At 34.5% G+C, this 17,136-nt stretch overlaps 1 protein-coding gene across 1 annotated transcript; it reads right to left on the minus strand.

Annotated features, from left to right (window-relative positions):
• Positions 1–5,387: 5,387 nt before the first annotated feature.
• KERA (keratocan) lies at positions 5,388–15,417 on the minus strand. The gene is made up of 3 exons (XM_074226566.1): positions 15,252–15,417; positions 12,605–13,499; positions 5,388–6,710 (listed from the first exon to the last, which is right to left on the minus strand). Exons 2-3 carry the CDS (start codon positions 13,488–13,490, stop codon positions 6,538–6,540), a joined length of 1,059 nt encoding a protein of 352 aa, XP_074082667.1. The 5' UTR covers positions 13,491–13,499; positions 15,252–15,417; the 3' UTR covers positions 5,388–6,537.
• Positions 15,418–17,136: the final 1,719 nt, after the last annotated feature.

Below are 17,136 nucleotides of genomic sequence, written 5' to 3' on the forward strand. Positions count from 1 at the left end.
TACATGACTATCATATTTTAGTTACCTGTATTTTCTAAGAAAAGACTTTCAGGTTCAGACTGAACTTCAGAGACAGAGACAGAATGAAAGATAGCTGGGTCTGATAATGTATAAAAATGTTTCAAACATACACATAGTCATACACCTCTGAAAAGAAGAGAGGGAGATGCATTTATTTTCTCAATTCTTCAGTATCAAATTTGGTCATTATAATTACATAACATCCAGTTTTGCCCTGTGTCTCGTCTTATTTATATTTTAGTCCCTTTCTGTAGTGTCTTCTTGGCTCTGTTTATTCCTCTAAGTATAAATTTTCCCATGTCTCTATGTATTTTGTATTTTGCATATTCATTTCCTTATTGCACAGTAATAATTGATTAATTATCACTTATTTAATACTTATATCAACTCTCTTTGTGGTGGCAAAGATCTGGAAATTGAGAATTTAATCTTTATATTTTTTTGTTCCCCTTGTAAAAGACATTCATTTAGCTTCTATTTCTAAAAAATGGAAGGCAGGATAAGTTGATTTAAAAAAATATATTTTACTAACACTTTTATTTCTTATATCATATTTTCCCCTGTAATCCTCCCTTTCCTCCTTCTCTAAGATTCATCTCTCATAATAATGAATAAAACTGTTATCATCATTATCATCAGTGAAAAAAGAAAGAAATAAAAGGAGAGAAAAACAATTTCAAGGAAACTAATCAACACATTGAAAAAATCTGTTGTTTAATATAGTATTTCATACCCATGGATCTTCACTTCTCCAAAGGATCAAATAGAAATTTTTTAATGTCTCTTCTTTGGATCCGGGTTTAGATTTTACCATTTCAAAATTCTCATTCGATATTCATATTGTACATATATTTATAACCTATACAATAAATATATATTCATAATATATATGCATTATATTTCTAACTTCTGAGTCTTTTACCTTTTTATCAGGAGGTTTGTACAATGTTTCATCATTAATCTTTTGTAGTCTAAAGTTTGTCAGAGAGCTTAATTAGTCTTTATAGCATTGTTTAAATTGTTTAAATTGTTCTTCCTTTTCAGTTCACTTAACTCTACATCAGTTCATACAATCTTACCAGGTTCTCTGAAATTAGTTTCATCATGTCTTATAGCAAAATATTTTTAAATTAAAGTAAAATTTTTATCACGTTTTAATTTCCAATTATTTCCCTCCCTTTCCGCCCCCACTGTAGTATTAAATGTCATATTTTGCAGTAAGTTATTCTTGGCTGTAATCCCTTATCATTTGACTTTGGGAATATGGTCCTGTAAACACATTGCTCCTTTATAGTGGTAGCTGCTAAACTAGAATTCTTTTTTTTTCTTTTTAGTTTCTTGAAATGCTTTTCTTTGACATGAAAGGTTTTTGGATTTAATATTTCTGGGAATTTTCATGTTGGAATTTCTTTTAGGAGATGACTGATGGATTATTTTTATTTTTATTGTGGTCATGATAGTCACATAGTCCAATGATTTGTGTTACTTTTTTTCTCCTTAATGTGTTTAGGTCATATTTTTATTATGAGATATTTTTTATTTTTTTCATATTTTTTCAGTCTTTGTTTAACATTTCTTGTTGTTTCATAAAGTCATTGATGATTGTTTTGTCTATTTGAATTTTCAGAGAGTTTATTGCTTTGACAAGATTTTGTACTTCTTGTGCCAAGCTATTTTTAAAATTTATTTAATTTTTTAATTTTTGAAATAAAAACTTTTTCCATAGCATGATATAATTTTTTATAAAAAGATGATTACACAAGAAACTGCAAGCTAACAATTTCTTTTCCAATTCTTTCATCCCTAATTTTCATTTCTTATGCAAATTATTCATCAAGAACTTTCATTTCATTTTTTAAAAATTAAACTTTTTAAAAGTTTTGCTTCATCTCTTCAAGGAATTCTAGTTGCATTTGTGCCCAAGATGTGCTTTTCTTTGAGACTTTGTTTATAGCTATTTTGAAGTCATTCTCTTATTCTGTGTTTGTTCTTTGAGCATTTCTATTGTCATATATATATATATATATATATACATATATAATGCATATAAAAATAAATGTATGTATTTACTTTGGGATTTTTGTTTGTTTAGTCTTCTTCAAAGTCTATCTTGAGTGTGATTTTAAGGCTAGTTTTGATTAATTCTTCAATGAATTTCTGGGCTAGTCCTATTACTGCTTTCTAGGAATATTGAGTGTTATATTATTTCAAAAGTCTCAGGAAGAGCTCAGGCTAGTTATCTACCAGCTATCACCATGTTTATACTAGTCTGATTCAGAGCAAAGTCTAATTACTGCTCTGTTCTTAGGCTCCCAACCACAATGTTGTTTAATATATCTGAATTTCTTCTTCAGAGTACACTGTGTACTCATTCCAGATCCCAGGTCCCTAACTCAATTTTTCCTGAATTCCTGACCCTAAATTGGTTGTTAGGCAATAGAGGTTCACAGTGGTACCCATTCCTGAACTCTGTAAGAAGTCCAGTGACCTAATATGAGTCTGAAAGCTCTTACTGTCCCTTTGTCTAACCTTTCCCTTGGCTGAGGAGTTTTTGGTTCAAGCTTATTATCCCTACTCTTCATCGACCTTTCTGTCTGTCTCTTTCTGTTGATCTGAGCTGGAAAATCAAACTCATGACTGATTTTTGATTGGATCTCCCAATTAGGATTCAGTCTGTTCTCCCTACTCTAAGTTTTTCATTTCTCTCTTTACATGCTACTTAGGACATTGATAGTGAAACTTTCCTTCATGAAATAAACATCTACCTTGCCACAAAACGTTCAGTTTTCAAATATGAAATATATACCTACATAGCAACTTTTAAAATAAGGATGATGATGAGGACAATGTTTTAACTAACATTCTCTCTATGTGCTTGGAACTGTGCTAAGCACTTTATATTTTTATTTGATCTTCACTATAATCCTAAGAGGTAAGTAATATTATCCTTATTTTACAGATGAAGCAACTGAGACATAGAGATATATTTCTTCTATCCCTCTGTGGGTCTATCCTCCTTTATAGATTTAGAACATAAATTTATACCTCAAAAGGATTTCAGAGTTCATTTAGACCAACCCTCTTATTTCACAGATAGAGAAATAGAGACCAATAGAGAAATGACTTGCCAAAGGTTATGTAGAGTAGGGAGTATCAGAGCTATATTTGATCTCAAGTCCTCTGATTTCAAATCTGCTCCTTGATTACTGATGTTCTTGATAATGATTTTGATATAATTTTGCTTTCTTTTTAAAGCTTGTTTCCTTATCCCTTTCCCATTCCTTCCATAGTACTCCATGCAAAAAAAGATCTCATTTTATTTGAAGTAACTTCATGTCCTGATTCATATCTGGGCACTGGACCCAGATGGTTTTGAAGGAGAAAGTGATGCTGGTGACTTAGCACAGCTCCCCCTCACTCAAATCCAGTTCATATGTTGGTCATGGTATCACCTCTCTGATGTCATGATCTTTGAGAATGAAGGACAAACATCATAAACATCATCATCATCATCATCATCATCATCATCATCATCCACATGAACATCATCATGGGCAAGTGACAGCCCTGTTTGCTTCAGTTTCCTCAACTGAAAAAGGAGCTAGAGAAGGAAATGGAAAATCATTCCAATATTTTTGCCAAGAAAGCAGCAAATGGGATCATGAAAAGTTAGACATGACTGAAATCACTAAATAACCACAAAATTTCAATGTTAATAGGATTTTTTATTGTTTTTAAACATTGTTCTAAATGCATTATTCAATATGTGATGTTAACATTGGATTTCAGAAAAGCAATAGCATACTTGCAAATATAAATTCTAAAAATTTTTCTTTTCAGGAAGGACTAATTCCTAACCTGAGTGATATTGGACTTCACCCTGTTCATAAAATATATTTTAAGACTTGCCACTGGACTTACAGGGCAGCAATGTTAGAGCCTTCAGCAGCTCAAGAGAGCTATTTTCTAGATTGTGGATTTAGAGATGGAAAAGGTTATAGAATCTTTAGTTAAAAAGTGCTCAAAATAAGGGAATCCTAATGACACTTTTAAGATATCAAAAAGTTCAAAAATATTTTCATAATGACTTATAATATGGTAAATATCAATAGATATTTCCAGGGGGGTTCAGAACTGGTTCTGAAAGAAAATCAATGATACATTTTCAAATTTAATCTACAAAATTCACATTTTCTCCATCACTTTCTTCAGACTAAACAGAACAATATAACAATAAGTCAAACCCTAATATGTAAAGTTTGGTGTGTTCTGATCTGTAAATTCTCACACTAAATCTTTAACAATTGGATCTCATAAGCTTATCCCTGTACCTCTGGATATAATCTATAAAAAAGTTCTTCAGATGGCCCTCCGTAATTTTTTAAGAATGTAAAGAGGTCTTAAGGACCAAAAAATGTGAAGAACTGCTGCTGCCCATTTTCAAAGATGTGAAAACTGAAGGTCAGAGATTAAATGACTTAGCTAATATCACATAGGTAGAGAGTAGTAGAGACATCTGATTATAAAGAGATCGTGCTCTCCAACCATGAGTGATTTAAATCAATAAGAAAGAATTAGAGTCATAAGGAAGAATTATTCAATATGAGGCAAATTCATTTAAAGAGGTGGTGATCTGCATGAAAGTCTAGCCACATGAGTGATTAGACCAGCAGAGGAGTAGGAGCAGTAGATGGGCCATATGAGGTGGGGAAGGAGGAACATGGTGACATGGCTTTGTGGAAAGAATCCTTTCTCTGGATTCAGAGGACTTCTCAGATAAAGGGGCTGGATTAATTGACCTGAGGTATCTTCCAGATTCATGAGTTTATGTTTTAATAGGTTAAAATGGAAAAAGAACCATTTTGACCTAGATTCTGATGATATTGCCTTTAATTATATGGTTCATTATTTTCACTTAATCCCTCCTTCTTTTCTAAAATATATGCTTTATATCCCTGACATCATAGAGTAATAGAATGAGTTCTGAGTTTGGAATCAACAGCCTTAATTCTGCTCCTCACTGTATGTTTGACCGAGGATATACATCACTTCTGTTCTCTAGGGCTCAGTTTCTTCATCTGTAAAGTGATACAATCAAATTTTATCATTCCTAAGATCCTTCCAAATTGATGATTCCCAAAGGGTTATGTTAATCAACCAAAAGCTCTGGTAGGTCCAGTCAAAATTGATTTTTCTAATAGAAAATCATTCTACAGTGTTATAAGGTTTTCCTCCCTTTTCTCTTTCCAACCTCCCTTCTTCCTCCTTCTTTTCTTCCCTCCTCTCCCTTCCTCCTTCCTTCTTTCCTTCCTATCTTCCTTCCTTCCTTCCTTCCTTCCTTCCTTCCTTCCTTCCTTCAAAAACAAATCCTTTATTCAAAAACAAATGAAGATGGTCTATAAAGGCACTGCAGTGTCTTCATCTGTGTCTATAAAGCAAATGTATCCATTGAGTCACAAATCATAAGATCATCAATCTGGGATCTCTTAATTACCCCCAATATCTTGTATATAAGGAAACTGAAAGCCAAGGAATTAAAGGGACATGTCCAAGGTCACATAGGTGGTAAGAAGTTGATCTAAATATAAACTGAATAGGTTCAATAATATTTGGAAAGCATCTGGAAAAATTAAGAATTAATCTTGTTCTCTTTCTTATTTCTAGCTGGATAAACAAAAGTCTCTGTACTGCACCATGGTATCTCTTGGTTTTTAAGAATTTTTAATGACTGACTACATGGAATCTCAAGGTATGATGAGCAATACTGCAAAATGGAAAGACCATTTGTCTCATTTGAATCAGATCTTGCTTCAAATACTGCCTCTTATGGTTACAATTTATGTGTACTGGGTAAGTCCATTCACCATTTCTAAGCCTCAGTTTGCTCATTTTTAAAATAATCTATGATCTTATGAACTATATTTCTAATTTTCTACTCATTCTGTGCTAGGCATGATATAATAATAAGATATAAAACTTATTCACCAATAATTTTTCCGGCATCTATTTAGTACAAAGATACTATTATTTCTCTTTTAATGCTATTTTTATTCATTCCCCCATCATTCCCTCATCCTTCTTAATCCATGTGTACATAACATTTTTCCAAATATGAATATTAGCATGCACATATACATAAAGCCTTCCTTTTCTCGATTAACTATTTAATTGCAGATTCTGGAAGTTAATATCATAGGAAACGAGAAAAGGTAAAAACACTATTTGAATGTAGAGATCATCATAGCAACTCTGTCTGCTTTATAAATTAAAAATAAAACAAATTAAAGCGACATGGCAGGTATTGTGGTACTTGTGTTTTTCTTTCATTTAAAAAACATAGACCACTAAACTTTGTAAATCAAAAAACAAAGAAAACAAAAATATATAATTGGTAGAAGAAATAAAAAAGGAATGCCAATATCTACCTATGAAGTATAATAAATTTTATACCAGAAAATTGACTCGTTAACCCCCTCCCAGGATGACTGGGGTTAGGGATGGGGAGAGGAAGGTGCTTTAAATGACAACATACTGAAGGAGTCTGAAGCAGACCATTAAGTCCATTGGGATTGGGGGTTTGATCTCATTTCCATCCAAACGTAGGTAGCGGAGGTGGGGTCCATCTCTGAAGAAATCACGCATTCCTGCCATAGCAGGGATAGCTGGACATATTACCGAACCATTAACACCTGTACAGGTAAGAACAGTAGGAGAACTCTTGAATTTGACTCCATAAATACATGTAACACAGACACAGACACAGACACACACACACACATACACACACACACAAACACACTCATACAAACACACACCTTTCTCCCCAAAATACAAGATAACCATTCGTATAAGTTTAGGACATTTATTCTAGGTCAGAGTTTCTTAATTTCGAATTTGTGAACTTATCAATGTTATAACAGAATTCAGTACAATTAGTTTCTTTTGGTATCTTATATATTTATTTTATGCATTGAGAAATATTATTCTGGGAAATTCCATAAATTTTAACCAATAGCCCACAGAATCCAGGGCATGCAAAAGAGAATTTCTGTTGTATATTATATATTATATAAAGTATATTATATAAAGTACATTATATAAAGTAAATATAAAGTAAATGGTTGTGTAAGGTATAGAGCACCTGGGTTAGAGTCTGGAAGACCTAAGTTAAAATCTGACCTCAGATGCTCACCAACTGTGGGACCCTGGGCAAGTCATTTTAATGTGAGTTGGAGAATGAAATGGCAAAGCTCTCCAGTATCTTTGCCAAGAAAACCCCAAATAAGGTCACAGAAAGTCAGACACAACTAACAAAAGAAGAAAAAAAAAATCTTTATAATAATCTTCATGTGTAAATTTCTGATAGTAAACTTCTCCCAATTAACTAATTTCATGAATGAGGCATAATAGAAAAAAAAGAACATTGCCTTTGGATTCAGGGAACCAGGGTTCAAATCTTGCCTCTATTTTTTACTTTCTGTGTTACCTTAGGTAATTCATTATTTCTTTCTTTTTGATCTGAGTTTCCAAACCCCTCAAATAAAGGGTTCAGACTAAAATGTCTCTGAGACCTCTTCTATCTCTCTCTATCTAGGATCCTATGAATTAATTTGCCATTCTGAAACTTAACCTCCCTGTGCCTCAGTTTTCTACTCTGTAAAATGGAGAGGAGAGGTGTGTGGACTAAAGGGCTTCCATCGTTTCTTCTATTGCCAAATCAATGATCCTAAGGCTGGGATATTACTCAAAACCTCTTTTTGGTGAGCTAAGTCCTGGAAGAACTTTCCCTCCACTAGGATCTTGGAGAACTGAGTCCTTTCTGGGTCAAATGGAACTATCTATCCATCCATCCATCTATCTATCTATCTATCTATCTATCTATCTATCTATCTATCTATCATCTATCTATCTATCTATCTTTACATGTATTCAATGATGTGACAAATAACCAGTGAAATAGTCTTGGTAGCCAGAACTTTCTTCTATGTAAATTAGATTAATGACATCATAATTAATATTTACCTACTGCTTTATGACTTACATCTCATTAATTTTATTTTATTTATTTATATTTCTATTATATTTCTATTTAATAAATTTTATTACAATTTATTTGACCTGTGAGGTGAGTAGCATGAATCATATTTTGTCCCATTTTACAGATGAGAAAAATGAGACTTGGAAGGTTATATACACAGCTTGTATCTATCATTGGCAGAATTGAACTAAGTCCTTCCCAACACCAGGGTCAGTCCTTTATCCACCATTTTAGGCCTTGGTGAATGAATGAATAATAGAGGTTTACAAAGTCAAGTTAGCTCAAGAGAAAATGATTAAAGATTAGGGGGAAATGTGATTTCCTTAGTAAGGGGAATTCCCTCTACCAATGTAGACTGGGGCCATCTAATCCTAGAGATTTATCCAGAGCAATTAGAGGCTCACCCCAGAGAAACACAATCTGTATCCATCAGAAATGGCTTCTCCCACTTCAATCCTGATTCTTTAACCAGTATACATCACTATCCTAAGAAAATTATCTTACAAATAGCTTACATTTGAATCAGTAGGAGTCTACTATTATTTCTTTTAATCAATGCCTTTAAGATATTAACAAAAAATAAGCAATAAAAATTTGAATCCCATCATTTTAATAATTTTAATTGAAAAGTTGACTCTTGGGACAGCTAGGTAGAGCACTGGCCTTGGAGTCAAGAGGACCTGAGGTCAAATTTGGTCAGATACTTAATATTACTTGTCTGACTTTGAGCAAGCCACTTAACCCCATTGCCTTGCCAAAAATGAATAAATAGATAGATAGATAATTAAAAAAACAAGAAAGAAAGAAAAAGAACAGTTTACTCTTGTTGAAAAATAATTTGGAATGGCCTCAATCCCCAAATATTTTTTTCAGCTTTATGAGGCATTTAAGATAAAAGAAATTTGAAAATATTTTTGGATCAATGACCATGCTGGATGGCTACTTCTGTAAACAGTTCTAGTCTTACCAAAGAGAGGATAAAGAGCAGTTTTGACCAATTTAACAATACTTAAAGCTTTGAGGAAATGTGAAGAAAACCACTCAAATTGCTAAATCATTTTGTGGATAGAAGCTTGGACTTTAAGTCAGGAGACTTAGGTTTTGGACCTGACTATAAAATTTCCTAGTCTAGGCAACCTTAGGAAATCATTTAACTTCTCTGAGCCTCCATTTCACCAAAATACAATATAGATAAATGTAATTTTGATCATTACCTAAAGCTAGGGAAAGACACTGCACCTCTTTTTGCCTTCATTCATTGCTTGGATTCTCTCCCATACCTGGAATCCCTTCCTCCTCTCCTCCTCAGAGTCCTGGATTGCTCAGGACGACTCCTAGAGCCTTCTCAGCTTAGAGGTTCTGAGAGTCTCTGCAGTAACCGCTATATCGGTTAAGTGTTAGATTTCAATTCAAGGCACACATTATTAACAACAATGTGCGATGATCAACCTTGATGGATGCGGCTCCTCTCAGCAGTCCAGAGACCTAGGACAACCCCATTAGTCTGACTATGGACAATGCTATCCTTATCCAGAAGAAGAAAAACAAATCAAAACAACCCTTCAGAATCTGATGGACACTTTATAAAAATTATCTCTTATGGATCTCTTTCCCCTTAATCCTAGTTCCTCATGCTGAAAATTACTGTAGCATGTTTAGCAAAAATCTGTATGTATAGGGGCAGCTAGATGGCACAGTGGATAGAACACCAGCTCTGGATTCAGGAGGATCTGAGTTCAAATGCCTCTTCAGACACTTAATAATTACCTAGCTGTGTGACCTTGGGCAAGTCACTTAACCCCATTGCCTTGTTTAAAAACAAAAAAAAAACCAAGGACAAAAAAAATGTGTATGTACAATGATCACCACTGAGGGTGGGGAGTGGGAAGGGAAGGGAAGGTGGGGAGTGGGAAGGGAGGGTGGAAGGAAATTTTGTAACATAAAAATATACATGTGCATATGGCTGAAAAATAAATAATTAAATAATGGTTTAACAAAAAGATTTCAATGCAAGGGAGCAGCTAGGTAACTGAGTAGATAAACCACCAGACGTGGCGTCAGGAGGACTTGAGTTCAAATCCATAATTAGACATTTACTAATTATGTGACCTTAGACAAGTCACTTAACCCCAGTTGCCTCAAAAAATTATTTCAATGAATAACTATTGATAATGCTTCTGGCCTACCTACCTAACTAGTTTCTAGGAGTGTGTAAAGATCAACCAAAATGTGAAGTATTTTACCTGAAATGGGGATCCAAGTGACACATTATTTCTATCATTATTCTATAATGATTTTCCTAAATATAGCTCATGTTATCAATACAATACAGTACAGTCCTTTTATGAATTAACCTTTTAAACTCTTTCTAATTTATCTGTCTTTCTGTCTATCTATCTATCTATCTATCTATCTATCTATCTATCATCTACCTATATCCATCTCCAGAAAATATATTATATTCTCTCAAAATACACATGGTATATAAATCATCTGTCCACTATTCTCTGGTTTTACTCTACTCATATCCTTAACAATAGGTATATAGGAATGTAACTTAATTAGGAACTGGAGTTAGTGTCAGAAAACTAGAATGCATATTAATCCTGTCTCAACACATACAGGGTCAGACCTGACAAGGAAGAGAATTATGAAGGTAATGGAATTTGTCTTCAGAGTTTCTACCATCCTTGTTGCCTCTATATCTTACATAGTGGTATATTTTCTTCATCAATTTTTCAGAACATCCATATATATATATATATATATATATGTTATACATATAACATATATATATATATATATATATATATATATATATATATATATATATATATATATGTGATGTTCTTCATTCTCAAAGAAGACCATGACATCAGGGAGGTAATTCCATGAAAAACACATGAATTGCATCCGATTGTATGGGGGGCGCTGTGCTAGGTCACTAGCTTCACTATCTCCTCCAGAAGCATCTGGTTCTAGTGACCAGATATGAATTAATATGACTGGAGAAGGTCCTGGATGCGAGGCAATCTGGTTAAGTGACTTCCCCAAAGTCACACAACTACCAGCAGGTAGCAAGGAATTAGAAATTCATTTCCTTGACTTAAAACATCTTCTATTTATACCAAGTCTTAGTCATTATAACCTAAATTTAGAATTTCTATCTGTCTGTCTGTCTTCTCTCTTATTCTCTCTTTCTCTCTGTGTCTTTCTCTCTCTGTCTCCATCTCCCTGTGTCTCTGCCTCTGTCACTCTCTTCTCTCTCTCTCTCTCTCTCTCTCTCTCTCTCTCTCTCTCTCTCTCTCTCTCTGTCTCTCTCACTCTCCTTTTGACTATATATTTTGTCTCCAGATATTGTTCCTCACAAACCACTGTGCACTGCTTGAAGGTTGGCAATAATTAATTTTTGTCTTTTCATCCCCATCACCTACCTAAAATAATACGCAGTTATATTATTAAATGATAAATATTTGTTTTTAGTCATATCTGACATTTCATGACCCCATTTGGGGTTTCCTTGGCAAAGATATTGGAATAGGTTGCCATCCTTCTCCAGCTCATTTTACAGATAAGGAATCTGAAGCAAAGGTGAAGTGACTTGCCCAGGGTCTCACAATGCCTGAGGTAAGATTTGACCTCAAGGAGATGTCTTCTTTCCTCCAGATCTGTGCTACCTAGCTTACCAGCACAATGCCCGGTGCTTAGCATGCGATGGGCAAGTGGAATGGCTTGAAAAGCTAGGAGGAGGGGGAGCCAAAGTTAGAGATGCCGTTACCCTCAACTTTTAATTCAGTTTGGTAACTTAGCCCTCGCACCTGCTACTGTTCCTTCCCAAGTCACAGCCCTCAGTCAGGGTCCATCACATCTGCAGAACTCAAAGTCAGAAGCATTCAAATTGGGATCAAAATGGCAAACAAGCTCCTTTCCCAAAGGCGAAGGCCTCCCTTGTGTTAGTCTATAGGGGTCAACTCTTCAAATTCCAGTCAAATGTTACAAATTGATTGTCATAAAGATATCTTTTAAATGAACAAATAAAGACAATGAATCTGCATAAGTATAAGCTTATACTTAGAAGTATAAGCTTATAAGTATAAGTATAAGCATAAGTATAAGCTTAAGAAAATGTGGTGGATACTTAGGGATCAGAAACAGAAATTTTTTTCAATGACTGATGAAGACAAGCTCTCTGTTTCCATAATTATCAATCATACACACACAGACCTGCATATACATATATACACGTGTATAAATATATATTTATAATTATTGGCACTTTTTATTTTTAAATTACTTATATTTCTCCTTTCCTGAGTCTTTCTCCCTCTCTCCTCTCATACTACTGACCTTTATAACAATTGTTAATAAAAAGGATGAAAAGAAAAGTAAAATCAGCAATCAGTAAAACTTATTAACATAGAAAAAAAAGATATTACAGGTAATGTTTCACACCTATGGACCTCTACCTCTGAAGAGATGTATGTGTGTGTGTGTGTGTGTGTGTGTGTGTGTGTGTGTGTCTGCAATGTGGCAAGTTTCACTTACTTCTGATTTTGTTATGATCAAGATGGAGATGTTCAAGGTGAGCGCTGATTCGTGGAACTTTGGTGAGTCGATTGTGAGACAGCTGTAGATCGAGAATTGAAGAGACATCAAAGCCACTGGTAGGGAGACCTGCATCTGATATTTTATTATAATTGAGCCTCAAGAAAGCCACCTTGGGGATCACATTGAAATAATTTTCTGGTATCCCCTCGATGGAATTGTTGTCCAAAAATAGTTGCATTGTATTGGCTGGCAGCCGGGGTGGCATGTTCCTGAGGGAATTTTGGGCCATGTTGAGTTGAATGAGGTTTTTGAGACCTTTGAAGGTGTCTCTTTGGAAAGCATTGTCTAAAAGTCTGTTATGTTGAAGATCAAGGAGGGTCAGATTCTCCAAGTTGCTGAAGGTCCCTTGAGGAATTCTTGAGATCTTGTTCCTTGCTAGCTGAAGCTGTTCTAAACTTCTGGGGAGTGGGGCAGGCACTTCATCTAACTCATTATCTTCCAGAAATAAGAAAAGCAACCTCTTCAGCTGGCTCAAGGCCCCTCGCTCAATCCCATAGTTAGTGATCTTATTTTTGTTGAGATTTATCCATCGCAGTTGGGTGGCATTCACAAAAGGCTTCTCAGGGATGGTTTTGATCAGGTTGTTTTCCAGATAAAGATACCATATTCTTGAAGGGATGGAGGGGATTTCCTTCAAGCCTCTGTTTTCACAGTATAAAGCATTAGGGAAGCTGGGAGGACAGAAACATTCTGGAGGACAGTCAAAAGAGAGGGAAGTCCAATCATCTGGATGGGTCACCTCATAGACCTGCCTTGGGATTCGAGTACATGTAGTATTGGCTACAAGTAAAACCAAGATGATGAAATAGGCTGTGGTTGCCATCAGCCCCACCTAGAATAAGAGAAAGGAAGTATTAGCTACATTTCACTATCAATTTTCATCAATGGCGCATTATTCTTTGTTTGGCTCTTTTTGTTCAGATTTAGGATTTTGTGGTAAGGGAGTGAAGGAAATCCCTGATGAGGTCAGGGGATTCTCCTACTAATTCACATTATCTGCTACTGTGCAGGTTACAGTCTTATTAAGTTGGTCACTGAGTGACTTTAGTGACTTTTCCACAGTCACAAAGCCAGAACATTACAAAGACAGAATCTGAACTCAGATTTCCATTTTTCAGAATCCGATTCATATCTATTTCAGATTACCTTTTCTGCTTATCACTCTGTCACCATAAGCACTACTTTGGAAAATTTATATGGGGAGGGGACTCATTCTGGTCCAAATAATCTCTGAGGATTTCCTTAAATCCTCTCTATATATGTAAGGCACTCTATTAGCCAAGGGGGTGCAGCATCAATTTGGGAAAAGGTGTAAGCTAAATTCTATTCTCTGCTTTCTGATTACTACTATACATTATATTTGTCAATAAATGAATAAATGAAAGTATAAACAAATATACGGATGAATGAATGAATGGATGAACAGATAGATAAACAAGCCAAGAAACAAGCAAATAAACAACCAAATGAATAAATAATTTTAAAAACTGCAAAGCAATGGCAAGGCAGAATATAGTAGCTCAGATGACTTTTCTATTCCAAATCATTTAATATCACATAAACTTAAAAAAGTGATGAGAATACAAAATCCCAACCAAGTGATCTTTTTCTAGCCTGAAGCAAGGGTTTGTGTCCCTCTTGAAAGATAGATGTACATATGTTTTCACTTTTGCTACTAAATGAAGAGAACATCTGGTGGAGATTTTTTTCCAGGCTCTTTGCCCCTTCAACCAAAAGAGAGAAAGATCAAAGGAAGCTTTCCCAGCTAGTTGTTAAAGCCAGGTTCTAAAAATTTGGGCAAAAGCTGTTAATTAATTGACTACTCTCCTTTCCATTGTCAGTTTTTCTTGGGGTAGGAGAGGAAGAAGAGGGAATGGAGAACTAAGGGGAAAGGCAACATCTTCTGTTCTTTTGCAACTTTAAAATTAAGGTGGAGATCTAAGATATTTAACCAAGAAAATATAATAATGAGTTTTCATTTATTTGTTTTAAAGTTTAAGATATGTATATAGACATGGCAATTTTCTTACAGACATTCTTTTGAATTATTAATTAAAATTCAAAATTTTCAATGTGACCAAAAACAAATATATCATGAAAATTAGAAAAAAAAAATTATAAAAAATTAAATGTGGAGTTGACATTTTAAATATATATATATATGTATCTATCTATCTATCTATATATATATATATATATATATATATACTCTCAGAATATAGATAGCTGTTGTTGACTCAGCATGGAAATGGAAAAACATAGGAATCTTTTAGCAAAAGAAATTTTTCTGGTATATTTAAAAAAGGGAAAAATAGATCTGAGTGATTGGCTTTGAAAAAAAACACTTCAAATCTCTTCCAGGGACTGAATTTGCGGTTTATTCATTGAAAGAGGAAGCAAGTGGGGGTAAGGATGGCTTCAGAGATGGTGAATGTTGCTTTGGGAAACTTTCCAATCATGCAAAATCTTCCCCTTTTAGGGGGGGACAGGGGAACCTGAATTTTCTGGTGCTGTTGCCCCATCTGTTCTGGACCCAAGCCTCTGAGCATTAACTATAAGTTTAAAAACACAAAAGATACTTTACCTTGCTATCCAGGAATCTAGTGCGGAGTCTTGGGTCTGGTTCTGAAGGCTGTTAAAAAAAAAATTCAGTTTTAAATCAATGATGATCTTTAAGTGGAAGCAATTGATTTTGATTTTTCTCCTCTGAGATTTTTGTTACAAGAGTCAACAAGCTTACTCTGACCTGATCCCACATTCACCTTATTATCTATTGTTTCCAGTGTGTCAGATTTTCAGAAGACAGCCTACCTCAGCTTTCTTGGACCTTCTTCTGCCTTTTTTATTGGTCACTGCTTTTTGACTGTAATAGTTCCACTTAGTTCCACACTGTCGTTTTTTGAATTCAGCCTAATATATATGCACCATTGGTTACAACTTTAACCCCTGCCACCACAGCAACACCTCTGTACCTAACTAGTATAGGAGAAGGGGGATTCTGATTGGGATTTCAAGAATCTGGGTCACTTCCAGCAATTTTTGTTCAGAAGCCACAATTTAGAAGAGGTTATAAGGGAAAAAAATGAACTCGTGAAGATAGGTAACAGATGAGAGCTCTGATTTTGAATTAAAACACACACACACATACACAGATTTTAAATGATTTAAATAATTTTTTCTCTATAGAATAGACAATTAGTGTCCTGTATCTCTATGGATATCTTTTACTTGATTTTAAAATGAAACAAATGCAGAGGGGTTATTTAAAAATTTTACAATAAACAATGAAATTAGCACAGTAAAAAAATATATGTATGAATTGTTTTTCATTCTTAAAGAACCCAGGATTCACTAGCCCTAATGTGGTTAACAAACACAGGTAATATTCATGACTCTATACAAGTGATTATAGAATCTGTGCTGTGTATTTGAGTTGGGAATGTTATTAAATCAAGATAGATTTTTTTCTCAGTAGAAAACACATTTTTTTTGTTAATTTTGTGATATATGGGAGACTGCTGAGTTTTTCTTTGCTCCTTCCCCCTCCTCCCAATATAATGTGTTTTCCAGATTTTTGATAAAGTCATTCATTCATTCATCAACCATCTATTAATAACCTGCTACATAGAAGGCACTGTGCTAGGAGAAAGAAAGGCAAAACTGAAGTTAAAAAAAAATCCCTGCCCTCAAATAACTTACATTTTACTGAGTCGAGATTATAGACAAAAGCAACAGACATCCTTATTAGAAATTATTTTTTTCAGAAAGAAGCAGCTTCATGCATTTAATTGTTTTATTTTTTCTGTCCAAATATCCCACATTTAAAGATTCAGAATAAAATTCAATGAAAGATTTGAGCTTGATATCAGGATATTTTTCCCCCCAAAATTAGGAGTCTCTGAAAGTGGAATGGGTGGGGTCGCTAGGTGGCACAGTGGATAGAGCAGAGGCCCTGTAGTCAGGAGTACCTGAGTTCAAATCTGACCTCAAACACTTAATAATTACCCAGCTGTGTGGCCTAGAGAAGCCACTTAACCCTATTTGCCTTGCAAAATCCTAAAAAAAGTGGAATGGGTTACTTTTTGGAAATGGGGATTCATTTTGGATTGTTGGTTGGATCACTGACTTCACTTATAACTCCAGTATGATTTGATTATGTGATTCTATGGAGCAGTGATCTTAGGATAATCGTCTCCACCTACACACACACACACACACACACACACACACACACACACACACACACAAAGACACACAGACAACCACACACAAATCTCCCTTTTGCCTTATGCATTATCGTAAATGAAAATTGTTGCCATATATTTTCAAGTTAAGGTATTTTGGTAATTTCAAAGATCTGTCAAGAACTATTTCTTACCAGACCCACAGATAATTGTGCCAATACACCTTATCTCTGATTGGTTAAAGAATTATTGAATTAAATGTCACCGTCTCCCTTTCCCATTATA

Source organism: Macrotis lagotis, chromosome 2 (assembly GCF_037893015.1).
Source record: "Macrotis lagotis isolate mMagLag1 chromosome 2, bilby.v1.9.chrom.fasta, whole genome shotgun sequence".
NCBI classification, from domain to species: Eukaryota; Metazoa; Chordata; class Mammalia; order Peramelemorphia; family Peramelidae; genus Macrotis; species Macrotis lagotis.